Source organism: Haliaeetus albicilla, chromosome 9 (assembly GCF_947461875.1).
Source record: "Haliaeetus albicilla chromosome 9, bHalAlb1.1, whole genome shotgun sequence".
NCBI classification, from domain to species: domain Eukaryota; kingdom Metazoa; phylum Chordata; class Aves; order Accipitriformes; family Accipitridae; genus Haliaeetus; species Haliaeetus albicilla.
The window spans coordinates 14094185-14112370 of NC_091491.1; the positions used below are offsets into that span (position 1 = coordinate 14094185).

General features: G+C 38.8%; 1 protein-coding gene across 11 annotated transcripts in view; it reads left to right on the forward strand.

Annotated features, from left to right (window-relative positions):
• FARP2 (FERM, ARH/RhoGEF and pleckstrin domain protein 2) overlaps window positions 1-18186 on the forward strand; it is an 80907-nt gene that overhangs the window by 37682 nt on the left and 25039 nt on the right. For 10 of the 11 annotated variants that reach the window (XM_069791692.1, XM_069791699.1, XM_069791700.1 and 7 more), the window contains 6 exons: window positions 3584-3731; window positions 5124-5219; window positions 6655-6818; window positions 6963-7031; window positions 8161-8218; window positions 8935-9175. In XM_069791692.1, coding sequence (XP_069647793.1) covers window positions 3584-3731; window positions 5124-5219; window positions 6655-6818; window positions 6963-7031; window positions 8161-8218; window positions 8935-9175 — 776 coding nt within the window. The remainder of the gene's footprint in view (window positions 1-3583; window positions 3732-5123; window positions 5220-6654; window positions 6819-6962; window positions 7032-8160; window positions 8219-8934; window positions 9176-18186) is intronic. The other variant, XM_069791697.1, reaches the window with a different exon arrangement.

Sequence of the window (18186 nt, forward strand, 5' to 3'; positions counted from 1 at the left end):
AAATGCTCTGTAAATCGCCTGACATTTAACAGCATTTATTTTGAATCGATTGCCCTGATTGCCATGTGAATATTGTAACACACCACCAGTATTTGTCTAGATGGATGTACGAAAGGAACCTTTACACTAAAACCTGTTGCATTGACAGCAGTTTTTGCTGGAAAATACTTGTAATAGATAGTCTGTTGTCCATTGACCTGGGGAAGATTAAGTAGATTTATCTGCTTAATGGATGAACAAAATTAGACCAGGTTGTTTTCAGGCTGGTCTGTGCAGCTTAGTCTGCAGCAAACAGCTGAGGGTAATTACTCTGAAACTGCTTCTCATTTGTAACTGTTTGTGGTGCAGTGTGAGCTGCCCAGCATTGCTCCTGGCTTTCCCCACTCAAAGCTCTTCCTTCTTTGGTAGGTACAGGCAGGTTGTGTGCATGAGAACACTCTTAAAATTGTTTTGGTTTTTTTTTTATTCTTTCTGTGTTGTGCTATGCTTTGGATCATATCTAATGGAACATAAAATAACTGTCAGTGGTTCTGCATCAGTTTTACTGGACTGTTTATGAAGAATTTTTAGTACTACATAGCTCCAATTTTCTAGTTGCCATTTCAAACAAATATTTGTTTCCTTTCCCTTCCAACCCGCTTTCCCAACCTCCGACAACCTTAGCACCCTCAGCATCCTCTTTAAAAGACAAAGCACCACTTTCATTCTTAATGTCATTGTATTCAGAAGAATTATAGCAGGAATTAGTGTGGGTGGGAGTTACACGCAGTGCTCTTGGAGTGTAACTCAGAAAGCTGTGGCCAAAATTAATATTTATGATCTATCTTTTTTGTCTTGTATATGTTTAATAAACAGGAACCATGGTACTTCAGCTATTTTGATGCAGTTAAGGAATCTATGGAAGAAATGCTAGTAACACTTAATGCCAGTATAACAACACTTGTTCCAGCATTACTCATTTCAGTAAGGGAAGAGAAATCTTTTTTCCAGAGTAAGCTCTTAGACATAACTAGTACATGTGGTGTTAACACTGGTAGAAGTGTAACTGCAAGACTTTATATGTAGTTTGGCATTTCTTTTTCCATTTGAAATCAGATTTTTCTTCCTCTGTGTGTGTTCTTTACAATACCTTTATACATACATGGTCATGTAATACTGACATTTGGATAAGGTTGAAATATGGACCGAACTTGTAAAGTTAGGAACTTCACTGAATCGCTGCTTTCTCCAGTTGGCAAGAAGTTTTTGGGTTTCCTGTTGTAGTGTTTTAGATTTTTTTTTTTTTTTCCTTCCAGAATGAATAAGGCAATAGAAAACTGTTGAAATCCTATCGTCAAATGTATGTGCATTCAGGCTTACTTTCTCAGTGCATTTTTGTGTTATGTGTGTGTTTAGTCTAAGGAGCATTTTACTAAGAATCAAAGAAGCATTGTTTCTTCTGACAACTTCCATTTTTAAAAGGTTAGCATACTAAATAAGTTTCGTAATTGCACTCTGAATTTTAGAGACAGTTCCTACATGCAGTTAATATGTATTGTCGTCATCCTTGTTTCTGATAAATTCAAATGTAATAATAATTTACTTTAATATTCTCTTTATATTTAAAAGAAATGTATATGGAGCAAAAAAGCTGTTTAATCTAAAACAGGACTATGGGCAGGTAGAAGGAGATATTTTTAAGGAGCATACCTAGAAAGGCAAGTTAGGGTAGCAGGAGAATTTATTTAGGACCAATGTTGTGGTTGGCGCTACATAGTACACAAAAATAGGTCATGCTACAAATAGTTTATCATCTGTTTTAATGAAATGAAATACAGTTTTATGGGAAGGAAGGCCATTTCTTGGAAAAGAGGATTTTTAAAATTTGTCTTTGTGTGTGCAGGAATCTAATCTGATTTCAGCACTAGTTGGTGTAAATAGAATAATAATAAATTTTTATCCCCTGTGTGTCTTCCTTGTACATTTACATTTATCCTAGCGAACTTGCACATCGCAAGAATAATTCCATCAGTGCGCTAGTGTAGGTGGCTTGTGTGGCACTTGCTTGGAAGTAATGTAATATTTATTATTTTTAATCATTTTCAGCAGGGATGCAGGGGTCATTTTATACAGCTGTGGCTGAAGCAGCCTCACTGGTCCCAGTGCCCCGGGCAGGTCCTGTGCTGCTTGTGTTTCCATGAAGTGAGCACAGGAGAGGGGTCTCCTGCCTTAGCTAGTTCTCTTGGACTGTATTTATGCCTAAATTGGGCAGTAGTGTTGCCTGGCAGTATGTTTTTAGTTCAGAGACTACCTTAGGTAACAGGCTTGTGTTTGTAATAAGGACTTTTTTACTTTGCAGCGGAATTGGGGCACGTTCAGAAGCAAGAACTCCTTCATTTCCATGGCAGCATTTGCTTGTTCTTGGAGTATCCTAAACCCCCTGTCAGGACCCCTAAACTGATAGAGACAGTTTTGACTTGTAGGGAAAAGGTCTCGTCAATACAAGTACCAGTGCTTCACTAGATCATTTCAAGGCTTGTGAAAGTATATATTTCAGGGTCATCCATATTTTGGGGTCTTGGCCCTTGCATGTTTTGGTGGCATGAGTGCTCTGCACTGCTTTCTGTGTCCTGGGCAAGAGACGTTTCAGGCACTGCACCTCTCCTGCTCTGTGGCTGCTGGCTCTTCTCTGCCCTGCCTCTGGTGATGAGCCTGGATGCACGGTCCATGGCCACCTCTCCTGTTCCTGAGAGCCAGCTGAAAAATGCACTATAATCTAGTAAACTCCCCCTCGTGGAGAATAATGGTGGGGAGGCGGAAGGAAAATTAAAAAAAAAAGAAGATACAGGACTGTTTTGTCATGCAGGAAAACAGAATGTCAGTTGTTTTGCTTCAGCAAACTTGCGGAGAAGTAAATGAAGGCGGAATCTGTGACTGGTGCATGCTAGAGCCTGTAATAGTTTGCATTGCTTGTCTGGACTTTGTGCACACTCAAAAAGGAGGTGCTTCATGTGTGTACATTGTCCTCCTGTTTTCAAAGTCATTTCAACAGCAGATGATACTTCATTTTTAAAATCCTTCTCAGGATTCCTTGGCAAGGAGGAAATCATACAGCCAAAGACTGGGGGAATGCATTGCACCTGATAGTACTAGTGTAATAATTCTCATGTAGTCCTGAAGCCCTGTCTGAAGTGGGTCATTCTGTTGCAGTATTTGCTTTGTTTCTGGCTGTGCAGCTCTTTCATCTCTCACTTTATAGCTGGTTAATATTAACGTGTATACAAGCAAGCAGGAGAAGGAGCATTGTGGATTGAATTCGGATTTGTTCAGCTTTATTGTTTCTAAACTGAAAAGACTCTGAACTAGTTAGCATTTGTTTCAGTGCCTCTATGGGATGCATTTTAGGTTGGTCATCTGCCGTTGCATATTGCTCCTATTACAAAAGTTTCAGTGTAACGCTTAACTTGGAGTGAAACTGCCTAACTAGATGAGATAGAAAATTCTCATTTAGTGCCAGAGTTGACTTAAGTGCATTAGCCATGTTGGCAATATTGTAGAACCAGGTTGTTCTTAAAGCTTTATTTATTTTTCTTCCTCATTATAGTGGTCAAACTCCTGCTGAATCAGACTTCCAAGTGCTTGAAATTGCTCGGAAACTGGAGATGTATGGCATCAGATTTCACCTTGCATCTGACCGTGAGGGCACCAAAATTAATCTAGCTGTTTCACACATGGGTGTGCTGGTATTCCAGGTAAGGTGGGGAGGGCGGACTGGGTATGTGTGTCTGTCTTTCCATTAGCGTGTCTTGGGAGTAAGTCTCTCGTTTTAACTTTAGGTGGCTCTGATGATTTTAAAATTTAGCACATTTTTATGGTCAAGGGAGTTTCATTTAAGCCCCCAAAATATCGTTTCATGCAGTTTGTCCTTGTTGGTGCAGAGAGAAGAGCATCAAAACCAACAGTGACAGCGAAGTAGAAGGGTTTTTGTTGTCTGTTTGAAAGTTATGTATGTGTTCAGAGAAAATCATCATTTCATTTGGTACAGCCCTGGAAAAGGTCTGTAATCCTGGAATTTTGGTTCAGTTTCCCTTGTTTTAATGTTACAGTGTACTTTTGCTGGGATAACATTGCTCTTGGTGTATAGAAGTGCTGTTTCATTGAAGTAATTGGACCAATTAGAATTACTTTTAGAATTAGAATTACTTTTGTTGTATTAAATAAGCGACTTGATGATCAGAGTTCTGTTTATGAAAGCGATCATACTATTTTCCTCCCCCCAAAACACACAGCCAGCCAACCTACTGAAATATTTCCATTTGGGTACTTGTTTTCTGTTCATTTTGTGTCTTACCTGTTCTTTCGTTACTGCGGGGCAGCTTCTCTTCGGAGGTGCATCAGCCACTGCAGTCCTGCAGCTCCTCTTGATCCTCCTCAGTGGTCTCTCAGCCCCTGAGGTTTCCATCATTTCAGCTCATTTGGGTCTTTCCCTTGAAGTACCATTTTTTGTCTCCCTTTGCTCATAGAGGGTGACAGGAGAATTGCTGTGGTACTAAGTGCTGATGGGGTCCTCCCCTGAGGCTTTGGGAGTCAGTGGTATGGGGAGGGGAGGTCTGGTGTGGGGCAGCAGGGTGAAGTGAAGGTAGAGCCTGGTTTTAGCCAAATAAGCAGGCTTGTGAGCAAGAGAGCTTGGCAGGATTCCTCACGCGTGTGGCAAGCACTCTTCAGTATATTTTACTGCCAAATTAGAAAAATTGACTTGGAGGAGTGTGTCTAGAGTTCTGTCTGGAGGAAAAGGAAAGCATCGAAATAAAATGAAACCCTCATCTTGTTCATACCATAAAGTATCCTGAATGTTGATGGGGTTGAAGCATTCCTTTCCCATCTGGTTTTCTAGGTTTTCATTCAGTTTTCTAGTGTCTTTGCAGGACAGACAGACATCGCGCACTTGTAGCTATCCCTGTACTGAAAGATAAAATTGTTTAAGGGAATATTGTCACCAGAAATAAAAATCCAACAGAATGGGTTTGGGGGTGGTATGTGTATGTGTGCACATACACACGTCTATATGCCTGCAACAGAATTTTGTTTGCTGCTCTTACTTCTGAAACTTCTGCCAACTTTTAACTGTTACCATTTTAATTCAGGGTAATACGAAAATCAATACCTTCAACTGGTCGAAGGTCCGTAAACTAAGCTTCAAGAGGAAAAGATTCCTTATTAAACTCCACCCAGAGGTCTGTGTAAGTTTTACTGTAATAATAGGCTGGTCAGTGTTGAAAAAAAATACATATACTTAATTTTATTATGGAAAATTCTAGAGTTTGTAATTTTATAAAATGACTTCAGTGGGGTAGGCCTGACTTCATCATTCAAGTAAAAATCTTTCCTTTCTCACTTCATGTCCATCATCTTAGATTTTTAGGTTTCATGTGTCAGCCTCAGCTTATCCTTGACATAAGGATACACATGTGTAAATGTAAGATAAGAAAAAAAAAAACCCCAAACCCAAGTATTTGGTGCATCCTGTCTCAGTACTTTAACTCTGAAAAAGTTACATTTAATATTTCCCTTGGATATAAGTGGAGGTTAACACTCTCATGAGCTCTCTGATCCATTATTGTCAAAATGAACTAAGGTAACTTAGTAATTGAAATAACTTAGTAATTGAAAAAAAACCAAAAAACTTAGTAATTGAAATAGTAAATCTCTGTTGTTTAGGTAAAAGTGTGTTAGGAAGTGCTTTTTGGCTGTAGCTTCTTAAAAGAACACTGTAGTGCACTGCTGATACAAACAGTGATTGCTTTATATGACTATTTCCTCCAGCTACTTGTTGAATATGTGCTGCTTGAATGAGAAATCTGGTAGAGAGTCCCTTGATTCAAATATGAATAACCTGATACACCTCAGGAAAGAGTAGATGGCTGAGATTATATTGTTGGAGCTTAATTTTAAGGACTGTGTGATTACTCTTGCTACAGCCTTATCTTTTCTGTATGTCTATATAGCAGAAGTGTTATTTTTCGTGCTTGGCTGATTTACAGTAGATGTTTTTGATTGCAAATGTCATCAAAGTTGTTATTGCTTCCACACTGGATGACTAGATTATGTTCAACATACGCTTGTATTAAAATGGGGGGAAAAAATGTTTGGACATGCTATAGTTATGTGTATCAAGGAAAGCTGAAGCAGGACACACTGTCTGCATGTGTAGTAATGTGTCTCACAAAGACACCCTCAGACATTTCATGTGATAACTGTACTCTGACATACACAATTTTTTCCAGTCTCCTCTAAATCTCAGGAAGTAAGACAAGCATCAGAACTTCTAAGGAGAAAGTATTTTAAAATCACTACTATTTCACTTAAATATTTTAATTTCTTTCAAATTCTTAACTTTATGATCCATATTTCTTAAGGTGGATTATATTGAGCATGTTTCTAAAGTCAAGTGCATTTTGAACACTTTTACAGTTTCAAGGTAAACAAATGTTTTTGAAAGCTATTAAATACCTTAAACTGCATTCAGAATCACTTCTATTGCTTTAAGGCATATGAGAAGTGACTTAGCAAAATACTGCATCTCACTGGAGTTCAGCCTTTTTGTTGGCACCTATTTGTACTTTCCTTTTCTCCTCCATTGCCATTAGCTATTTAGCTTTTGTGTTTTGTTCTCAGGGCCCGTATCAAGATACGTTGGAGTTTCTTTTGGGAAGTAGGGATGAGTGTAAAAACTTCTGGAAAATCTGTGTTGAATATCACACATTCTTTAGGCTCTTTGATCAGCCAAAGCCAAAGGCTAAAGCAGTGTTCTTCACCAGAGGGTCATCGTTCAGATACAGGTAGGGAGAAACAACAGATTTATTAAAGCTGAATTCCTTATATCGTAGAAAATGAGATCAAAAGGAAAAAGTATTCTAAAGCCATTCCATGCATAATTCTCATCCACTGCGTTTCATAATGTTTGTACTTTTGTGCTTTCACAGTGGACGAACACAGAAGCAACTAGTGGATTATATTAAGGACAGTGGGATGAAGAAAACCCCATATGAAAGGTAAATACAAATAGTTTTGTAAAGTGAAATGTAGTTGAGACTTTCACAGTGCCCTTATTTCCTAAATTTCAGTCTTTCTAAATGATGCTTGGAGGCATGGTCATTTGCTGACTTCTTAGTTACTAAGGTCTTCCTCAAATTTAAGGTAGCTGAACTAAATTTAGAAAAAAATATAATTTTTTGATGATGTAAAGAAGGTTAGGAAAGTTTCAGTATTGCATTTTAATGTCCGTGGATAATGTGTGACTTAGCCATCTAAAAGTTCAGTATGTTTTGAAGATTCACTGAAATTAGTGAGGACTTGTCTGTATGTCACTGTAGCTATGCAACTAGCCAGTGGCAGAGCACATAATTGAACTTGGGATCTGCAAGTCTGAAACTGTGACCTTAAATACTCATTCATTTCTAAACATATAAATGAATTAAGAATGTGCATTTTAATTATAGAATTGTCATTTACTTTGATATGAAACAATCCTGTCTACATGTGGGAAACCCTTCATAGTCTTTGATCTGAAAGATTATAGGAACTTAACAGGAAATTTAAGAAATCTGCCTTAATCTACTATTAATAAATATTTTTAATGTCTAGGACTACAGTTGAGCTCTTTTCTGTATGAAAGATTGATTTTCTAGTAAATTATTGACATAGAATGAATCTAACCACAAGTGTGATACAGGATACCACTTTTTGGGGTGTAAGATATGTTTATGTGCCATAGATTATAGGGTTGACTGAATTGTAAATTGTTTGTAAAATTGTTACAGATGAACTCACTCTGGTTTTGAAACCATTCATTTGTAGATGTTTATACTGGTGACAAAGGAAGAAGTTAAACTAAGTGTGCTATTAGGTCTAGTCTTCTGCCCTGAGTTGCTCTTGAGTTGTCTTTCAGTGGTATGAATGACCTGGATCTAGCTTGATTCAATTTTCTGTATGTTTCTTACTCCTGCGTTGTTTAATTTACAACTCTTGTGACTTTTAAAATCTTGAACTAGTTATTAACAAAACATGATAAAATACAGCCTGAGATGTTTCTGTTGGCTACTAGAATGGAAATAGCTGAATGGGGAAGGGAGAAGGCTGATTCATGGCTTGGAAACTCACAGGATGCTCTCTGTTCTGCAGGAGGCACAGCAAAGTCAGAGCGTCCACTCGCGCTTCGAACACCGACGTGCCAAAACAGGTCAGTTCTGCAGTACTCTTGATACTGTAGTCAGGGAAGCTGACAACCAGCTTTCCAAGATGATGGTGAAAGGAAAGGTCATCTGAGTGAGCTGTTTGTCTGTAATCACTTTCACCGTTTGATCTCTGTCCCTGATGCGCAGTTTTTCTTGTTTTTGCGGGTGGTATCGGTTTTGGTAGTTGTAGACAGTGGAGTCTAAAGTGAGTAATATTTTCCTTTTCGGAGTTCGGCTTAACTGAAAAGAAAATGTCATACTTTCTAGTATGTTGTTATTTCAGAGGATCGGTTTTTCTTCAGGTACTATCTAACTGCTTTCTGTGGAAGTGTTGAGTTCATTGTATAGATGCCTTCTTCAATCAGTGGCAAGAAATAAGTGTTTCACTGAATGTACTTGCTTTACCTGCAGGAGGTTAAGGAAACATCACAGGATTTCACTGTCGTTGTTTTGTATTACTTTCCCTTATGAATGCTCTTTCAGCAGAGGCTATAAAATACATGGATTTAATTTTCCATCCAGTTACCAGAATTCAGGAAGAAAGGTCTTGCCTTTTACTGGGGCTGCTGGATCTGTTTCTGTATGCAATGTTTTGTTTGCTGTAGAGTGAGCTCTTTTGAAGCATGTATGCCTTCTGCATCAGGAACTGGGTGTTGTATTTGTTTTTATATATTATAAAAATCTTTTCATCTGTTGTGTTTCTACTTTTTTTTCCTCTTAGAGTGTCCCATTCACTGAGGGCTTGAGAACCCCAGGGTCTCCTGCCTCAGCAGCTGTCCCCTTCCACTCAGTTCACTCATCGTCCACTCCTACTCCTGTCCTGCCCATCTTTGCAGAAACCAGCCCTTCCTCTTTGGACCCCCGAGCACCATACACAAGGATTCCAGAAAAAAACACTGCAGCGCCAGCAGAAGCAGCAGGGAGGAAACTGATGCAGCAGCCTGGATCTCCCATGCTCCAAGGTGTTGGGTTTGGTAGTGTTGCAGGAAACTGTAACCCTGCTTGTCCTGTTGTTGAGAGTGGTTGTGGTTTAGATCTAGATGTAGAGAGGAGTAGTAGGGAGAGCAGGGTTGCTGTTTGTAAAAATGACAATGATGAGGATGACTTTACCACAGGTGTTTTTGTTGCTGAACAAGAGCATCAGCACAGCAGTCGGGGTGCCCCTCTTTTCACATTGACAAATTCACAGTTACAGGTGTCAGAGGAATTTATTGATGATGACCCAGCAGAAATTTCCTTTTTTGCTGGGGGCTCTGAGGCATTTTCATACGTGTACAGTGGTTTAGAGTTAAAGGGCTCTGATTTCTCTAAACGCGTGTCGGAATTGCCTGGCTTAACTACAGGTGCCCTTCAGCAAAATCCAGTCTCTTCTCAGTCAAGCCCTGACAGGTACTCAACTGAAGCAGTAGATATGAATATGGAAGATGAGTTTGAATTTGAAGAAGGGAGCGATTTCAACGGCAATGAGAGACCATCAGATACTTCAGAGCTGTTTGAGGTGAAGGCCCAAGCAAGCAGAATGCAAAGCCTCCTGAGCCCATCTGAAACGAGTTCGCTCATCAACAACCGCTCCGAGTGCAGCTCCCTCAATAATTTGCCGCTGAACGGTACGTCCTCCCTGCACGCGTACAGCTCCACAAACCATTCAGAGGCCAGTTCCATGGTGAACTTCCCCGCCTACTCAGTCCGCTCCGAATCCAGCTCCGCTTTTCAGTTCACGGACATTATTGACCAGCTGGAACAGCTGAGCTATCCGCCTACCACCACAGAAGACTCCAGCAGCACAGACACGGACTCCTGGGACTCTGAAACTGCTGCGCCACTGGATGTAAACCTTTTCTTTAGTAACCCTTTTGCTCAAGCCGCTGGTGATAACTTTGCTTTTGACTTTCAGAATAATTTAAAAAATCTCACGCAAGAAGACTGGACAGAGAAGGCACATGTCAATTGATTGATTCTTGATTTTTGCGGTGGATCCCTCTATGCTGTTCAGGCTTAGAAGTCAAAAGGATATGATGTCAGTCACTTTAAGCAAGAAAACTAACCAGTGCTGAATTTTAAATCACATAACGTAGTTGATTTTTTTAAATTTTTTTTTCACATACCTCTTCAGTTTCCCTCAAAGCATCCTAGTTTTGTTGTTGCATTATATGCATCACACTACATCCAGAATGTGTTATAAAAGGCTACCATGTTCGCAAAATACTGCGTTTAGGAAAAACCACTGATTTCAGAGAAGTTAGGTATCATCAGCTGGCTCATGCAGACATCACAGATTACAGTATATTGAAGGATTTCTTTGGCTATAAACATATCTATAAGAGTCTGATATAATACGCTGTTCCTCCAGCACCCGAATGCAACAGTCACTTTTGCATATGCTTGTTAACAAGCAGCGGCATCCAGTAAATTAGCTGTTTTTCTGTGCTGCAGTGAGAGTCCTTGTTTGGTTTTTTTTTTTTTTTTGTTTTCACAATCAAAAAAATGATCAATCTTCAAATCAGCTGTGAAGGAAAGTTTTAAAATATCAACCTATGCAACATGTCTGCGGTATACTTTGAAGAGAAAATAACCTACGTGGTAGTTTAGAAGAGGGAATGTGTACACAGTTAAATGAAAATAGCAGTTGCCAAAACTTCTTGTGATGACAATCATTGTATTTTCTGACCTCAAAGTGCCTTCAGCAGCTCAGCAACAAACAAGTACACTTCTGCTTTGCTGCAGTTTGGAGATATATGCATAGACTATAAAAGCACTTAATCCCCATTGCGTTTTGTCTCACCTTCTTTTTCTTTATTTAATTACTCTGCATAAAAATGCTTACAAAATAATTCATAAAAATGTCCTTTATCTGTGGAAGACAGGTGGTGGTAAACCTAGTGATAGCTTTAACTTCTTCTTTAAAATATGGGCTGTATTCAGAAAAATACCATAATCTTTCTGAGAAATTGAGATGTTAGGAGCAGTGAATACTGTAGCCAACAGTTAGAGCTTCACTGCTTTTACAAATTTTTTTTAGTCAGGCAACTGAGGTGAGACTTGATCTGTAAGTTTGAAAGCTTAATTGAAAAGACAGTTACTGAACTGGTCACATCTAATTTAGCAACATTTATTGAGGTGAAACAGTAAAAGTTGTGAAATGTCCTTCCTGTCTGCCAACGTGATGGATTGGAGGGGGGTGTGAAATTCTGAGCTTCAGCTGGAAATAACATTTTTTTAGAGTATTATGCTTTTGTACAAGCAAGAATGTGTAATACATAACACCTAACCAAAACCTTGTAATGGAAAGCATCATCTCCTTCAGCCATTGGGATTTGGGGTTCCCTGTTGCCCAGCTCTCAGTCCTTTGCAGAGAGAGAGCAGTACTAGTACAATCAACACCTCCAAAATAAGCAGTTTACAGTTACAAGTATAACTTTATGCTCAATATTACTCATATCAGTTTTCTTAAATGTGGTCGTGATATATCATTAAAAGACCTTCATTCTTTAATCAAATGTTTAAAAACCACTATTTTTCAAAATTCTGATAACTAAAACTTCAAGGGAATTCCTCTCAATGTATGCTAGAACACGAGGAGATAAAACCTCTTCTAGTTTAGTTTTTTCCAAGTATGATTATTGTTCACAGCACTAGCTTTTATGTTGTGGTTACTGTGTTTGAGTGGAATCACCATTGTTCCATGAGAAACTTGTTGCCTTTGCCAGTGGCACAGAACATCAAAGCACATTTAGTACAAAGTATTAGTTTGGACCTACAGGAATGTATAGCAGTTTGATTGCTCTTTTTTTGTTTATAAATGCTATACGTTACTTTTTTTTTTTTCCTTCTGTTGAATGTGTGTTCTGGCTCTTTGTGTGACTTTATTGGTACCTGTGGAGATGATGTTGTGGATGTGTAATGTGACATTTCTAAATAGGCACTTGGAGGAGGTCTTCACTTGTGTCCAAAGCTGGTACCTTTAACTATGTTTTTAGGCGGTTTGTCTGATTTCATTCCCACAGCTAACTATGCTATGTAACTTAAAAAAGAAAAAGAAAAACAGAAAAAAGGCAGAATTCTCTGCAAACTCTCTTACAAGTGGTAGTCAGGGACAAATATGTGGATAAACATCTAGAGAAAGGCTGTTAATTTCTTTGATCTTTAAAAAAAAAAAATCAGGATTCAGCTATTTACATATAACCATGTCTGCCTCCATTTCATGTTCTGTGCATCAGGCACAAGCATTCTCTCTAAATGTGTTAGAATTGCTTAATATGGGAATAAATCCAACTAAATTCTCTAGATTTTCAAAAGATCTTGGGAAAAAGCTGCCTGTATTTTCAATAAACACGCTTGGCAATCCTGAGAGAAGGCTTGCCAGTACATTTTCTTGCATTGCAGTTAGTTTGAAAAGGCGTCTTCAGTGTTTCTTTTGTATTTTGCAACTATGCAGATCTTTTATTGGCAATTTTAAATCTCAGGGATTAAAAAAAAAGTAATAAAGAGTTTTAATGTAATGCCCCTTTTGTTTTCTAAAGGAATGGGAGTGACTAGGATCTCTCTGTCCTTTAGCTTAGAGCAAGATGTGTGTGGATCCACAGGTGAGGACAGGGTGGTGGGGTGGGGAGAGCTTTGACCTGGATATGGAGCTGTTCAGATGAAGGTTTTTGGTTATGGGTTTTACCAGGAACACTGAGCCTTCACATCATCAGACTCCCCTGTATACCTGGATTTGGGGTGCTTGTGCAAAAACAATGCTGGTCAGCAACTACAAGCCGATATCCCCTGCTGGGATTGCACACTGCGGTGTACTTGCAGGTTGTGTGAGAGTTCAGTGCTGCTGCCTGTGTCCCTGCCACCTGCGAGTTATATCTTTGCTGTTGCTAATTGACAACATATAGCTGTTGTGGTTTCTGTCTGGGCTTTTGTGATTTTTTGAAGCTATAGGGCTTCTGAGGATATAGTTGCATGCTTAGCTCTGTTGTTTTATTCATGGTTTCCCAGATAGGCACAAAAGAGGATAAAATTTAGTTCGTAAGTAGAGTTTTTATTATAGCAAGAAAGCTGTGAGAAAAGGTTCTTCATTTCCTCCAGAGGGATAAGTTCAGATTCACTTTCCAATAGAGATGGAGAGAAAAACAGACTGCCTTCAAGAGAACGGGATGGCCCAGTGCTTCACAGTGAATTCAAGCACCAATTGGGAGTTATTTTAGTGCAGCAGAGCCATGCCAGGCATCCTCTTCGCCCCCAGCTGTCTCTTGCGGTGGCGGAAGATGAAAGAAGGAAGGGCTTTCTGTTCTCTGTCTGTATTGTCTTTGAGTAGCGTAAGGGAATTGGTGAACTTTGGTACAGTGTGGTTATGTCCTGAGTACCAGCGATGCTGCTAAGCTTTCAGTGTTACTCCTTAAGGTTTGTTTTGTTTTCTCTTTACAGTGTTGATACTACTAAAACTTAGTTCCCGGTACTGATTTCTGTTTCTTTCCTGAGCACACAAGTTTTCTTTTCAGGAAGGTGAGTAGGATGCTGGCAGGTGGGGAGCTGGTGCCAGCCACCTAACCGAGAGAGCTGGGACCCTTGCAGACCCCGAGCAGCGAAAGCTGCTGTGGGAATCACATGGCATGAGAAAGGGGGGAGATTACGTAGGAAAAATCAGAAGATCTTTGTCGAGTATCCCATGCATGCTCACCTTGAGAAGAAAGCGTTTTGAGGAGCTGTGGTAGGAGCAGATGAAAGCCTAGGTGCAAACCTTCACTTGTCCATGGCAAGTGAGTGGTCATCCTCTCCTCCCCCTGACACTGTCACTTCTGCAGGTATGTTCTTTCACGTTTGCTTTCTTCCCCCATCTGTGGGAGGCTGGGGAGGGACATATATAGGTACTTAAATTTCTAGTCAACATACAGGTTTTAGTGCTGTGTTTTTCCAGTATGGAGAACCACTGGGGTTTTCAGGCTTGTTCTGCTCCAGACTGTGCATCCACCAGCTGTAACTGTAATCCTGTACGTGTATGCTTTACAACTGTTCTATGCTTAAACACATTTATTAAATGTAAAGCACTACATCAGAACACTTTTGATCTTTGTGCATGCAGTTACTGGAACTCTTTAATTTGCACAAAACATGGGTCAAAGAATATTCTCTGACCTATCCATCACCTGGTTAAACTTTGGTAAACTTTATTATCCTGTGTTATCTATTGAGTGTAGACTTTGTAATTTTAAAGTACTCATTCATTATTCAAGTAATACATGCTGTATATTTCCCAGGACTTATCATATTTTATCTTAGGATAGAATAGGGCGATATATTGATCTGCTCTCAACTTTCACTTTGATTTCCAGTGAGTTTCAGAGTTGCTGGATAATACCAAGTATTGATCTCCTTTTTCCTGTGTATCTTTGTTTTGTGGTCATAGGTGATTTTGTTTAAGGGATTTTTTTTTTTTTTTGGTTGGTGGCTTGGTTTTGGTTTGTTGTTGGGTTTTTTTGTTTGGTTTTTGGTGATGGTAGTTCTTGTTTAGTTGCAAATCTTGATAAGGGTAAGATTTCGTGGTGACACTAATAAAAGTCATTATAATTTTATGCTTTTTGGTGCAAACCTGTCGGTAAGTCATTCCCATTATTGTCATTTTGCAGAAAGTTCTAAGCCATAATTACCAGGTATTGACTGAATGAATGATACAATTTTCAGTATAGTCTTTTAGCTGTCATAATCTCTAGTTTTTAGTAGATTTTACATCGCACTTGTCACAAATGCTATGTGTATATGTATGGGTATACATATACACTCTCTGTATGAATATGGGGAGACTTTACAGTTCCAAACGTGTCATAAAATCCACTTAATTTATTATCTGCTCTTGGGCTATCATAGGATTAGTCCACCAGGTGAGCCGTAGCCTTGCAGGTTTCAAACTTGGAGCATGGTTTATTGAACCTGTTTTGTGGGGAAGGTGTTGCTATAAATTTTCCGAAGTCACAATATTCTGCTGTTGCTCAAATGCACAAGGCTCAGATGGCAGCCGAGAGCGTGGCTTGTGACAGCCCTGCAGATTGGTAAGAAACATGAAATGCCCATTTATCAATATGTACAGGGATACGCGTGCCTTGGTTAGAGTGACTCCCCGATTAAATAGGTGCTACTCTTTTCAGGAAAGGATTACGTTAAGAAAACAGAGGGCTGGAATTTCTTAATTGATCTCTTGAACTTTATCTTTTATACGGTAAATGTTTTATTGAATTACATGTTGGGATTTTTAATATCTTTGTGTCTGTTCAGATTGCCGGTTATGAACCTACAGATTTGTATTAATTAATAATTTTAATTGTTTATGCAATAAAATAAGGAAAACTTTGATATAAATGACAACATGGGCTTTTTAGCTTTATTTTTCATTACCCTTCTGTTTGAAATAGAATAAATATTTGTTCTCCTAGCCAAGGCATCTTAGAGTTTTATTACCAGATTTCTCCAGGCAGTTTTCCTCCTGTACCCCTTTGTTGAAAGTAGAGCACAGCTGGGGCAAATATTGGTGTGTGGTTTTCAAATTACCGTTTTGTGCAAACCTTTTGCTTGGCATACAAATGGGACTAAAAGTTCAGATTTCATTATAGGAATTGTGTTTATTGTGGAGATACTTTCTTTTAAACTGGGTATGTCCCTCGAATTCTCTCCTGTATATTTGTTTTTATTGGAAGCCTGTCCTTTATTATAAACATAGGATATGGAGGCAATTGCATGTTTTCTAGGTTGAAAGTTCTCTTTCAGGAGTCTGTGACCAATGTATGGGTAAATCCTCTTTTCCTGAATCAGGTAAACATTTGCTTAAAAAAAGTCAGTAGTACTCGCAGAAGTAAACCGAGCAGGTTTCTAGGCTAGTTTGAATTGATTTCTTTTTTTTTAATTATTCTCCATATTATATTTGCTGAATGAAAACACTCACTCCAAAAAACTGCTTTTCAGCAAGGAGCAATTATTGGGCAGAGTTGACTCTGACTTCATTTTGAACATCAGGAGATTTTGGACCGTAGCATGTTATATCACTTTATTACAGGGGTTGAATTTGATTAACTTTGCTTTGATTGTTTTGTTGCAAAGTTAAACCAATTTTACGTAGACTTAAGGAAAATATGTACCTGATGTAAATAAGCGATTTGGGTTGTAAACCCTGACCATTCATTTCAGCAATCCTGCAGAGGTTTGTGCAGTCGTAGTTTTAGCACAGACAGGTCAAAGCTGTCAATACAGCATAAAGAGATTTCTCTTTAACGCTGTGACAGTACAAAAGTTTACAATCCGTAGTCTATAATAACAGATACATATTCTTTCTTGCCCATAAATAGCGTAGTCTTTTCAAGAGGGGGAAAGGTGGCAAAGAAGGGTGGTCGTTTCAGATCGTGGACATAACCATGAAACTGGGACCAATGTTAGGACTCTCCTACAGTATCATGTGTAGGTGTAACTTCACAGGTACATACGGTTTCACTGGGGCACATGCCAAGTGTTATAAACATGCTCTAATGTTTAATGTGATCTGTACCCACTGGAGGATAAGAAAGAAATCTTTGAAATTGAAGTCTCTTAGATAATTTTTTTTTTCAAGATTCTCGATCTCCCAACTATCCCTCATTATTTTAAAGCAAAGATTTGCAGGGGAAAAATGTAATAGTCATGATACTTTGAAAGAAGGAAGATTTGGGATATTCCAGGATTTCAGTTGTAGTACATTAGCTTGCAGAACACTTTCACTCTGGAAATAATAATTTGGTCTGTGCAAGGAATGGGTTCAGCAGGGCATTGGGCAGGAGGGGGCTCTGAGCCAGCTCCCATCCTCTTCTGGTCAGCCACTGCAGTGCTTTAGCATAAAAAGAATCTCATCTGTTTGAAGAAGTAGTAGTAATAGTAGTAGTAGTAATAATAATACTACTAATAAAAGTACATCTTTAAAGGGAATCAACCAGTGAAATGCAAGGGGCACTCCCTTCTGATAAGGAGTTGAATTGCTAACCTTTGAACCTCACATAACTTTTAGTACATCCAATAATGCTCTTTGTTATTGGGATACTGTTTTGTTGTCTGTCTTTGAATTGTTTTGAGCGTTCAAGCATAAAGCTTACAGAACCAGTACTTGCATTTTATTTTTGTCAAGCTCTGCACTCAAATCTGGCTTTACGTGTAGAGATTGAATTTAGATTGAAGAACAGAAATATCCTCTGAAAAATAACTGAAAAGTGATGTCAAAAGCTTATTATCAAGCTTGTTATCTCAGTGTAAACCAAATGAAGTCTGGTCCTGCTTAAACTTTTAGTAAAAGCTAGTCCATATTAATATAATTAGCAAAACCTGTATTGCAATAAACTGGCCTAGTCCCTTAGTGAAAGCTTTTACCATTTACAATTGTATTAATCTGGGAGGAAAGCCCACACAGCTGTGAGCTGTGTGCTTCTCTTTTTCTGAAACAACAGATAGCCAGTGATCTGAGTAATGTAAGGTATGACAGACCCTAGATTTGATATTTCAGATCTGAAAATCAAACTCTCATCTTTTCAGTTAGTGTCACCATGGTTGCAGTGATTTTTTTTGTTGTTGTTGTTTTTGTTTTTAGTCCAGATTCTGCCTCAGACCCTGGACCGTCTCCCTGTTCCTGCTGGAGCTGAATGTTTCCCATAGACCAGAATTTTTCCAAAGAAATTTTGCTTCGCATTTCTAACAGTATAGAGTACTGACAAGGGGATGGCAGGGGAAAAGCAAAAGCTTTTTCTGAATGTCAGCTGATGTGCTTCTGAAGGCACACAGAAAAATGAGATGTTGGGGTTCAGCATGCCAGTTTTCCAGACCCACTTTTAAAATTAAAGCTGCAATTAAAACTCATATACACAATTTTAAGTCTTTCCCCCCACCCCCCATTTCCACTTGTGGGAGTTCAAAGGCATGAAATGTCCTTTCCCTTACCTATTGTATAAGTATGCTTCAATTTAGCTTGTTTTATAACCAC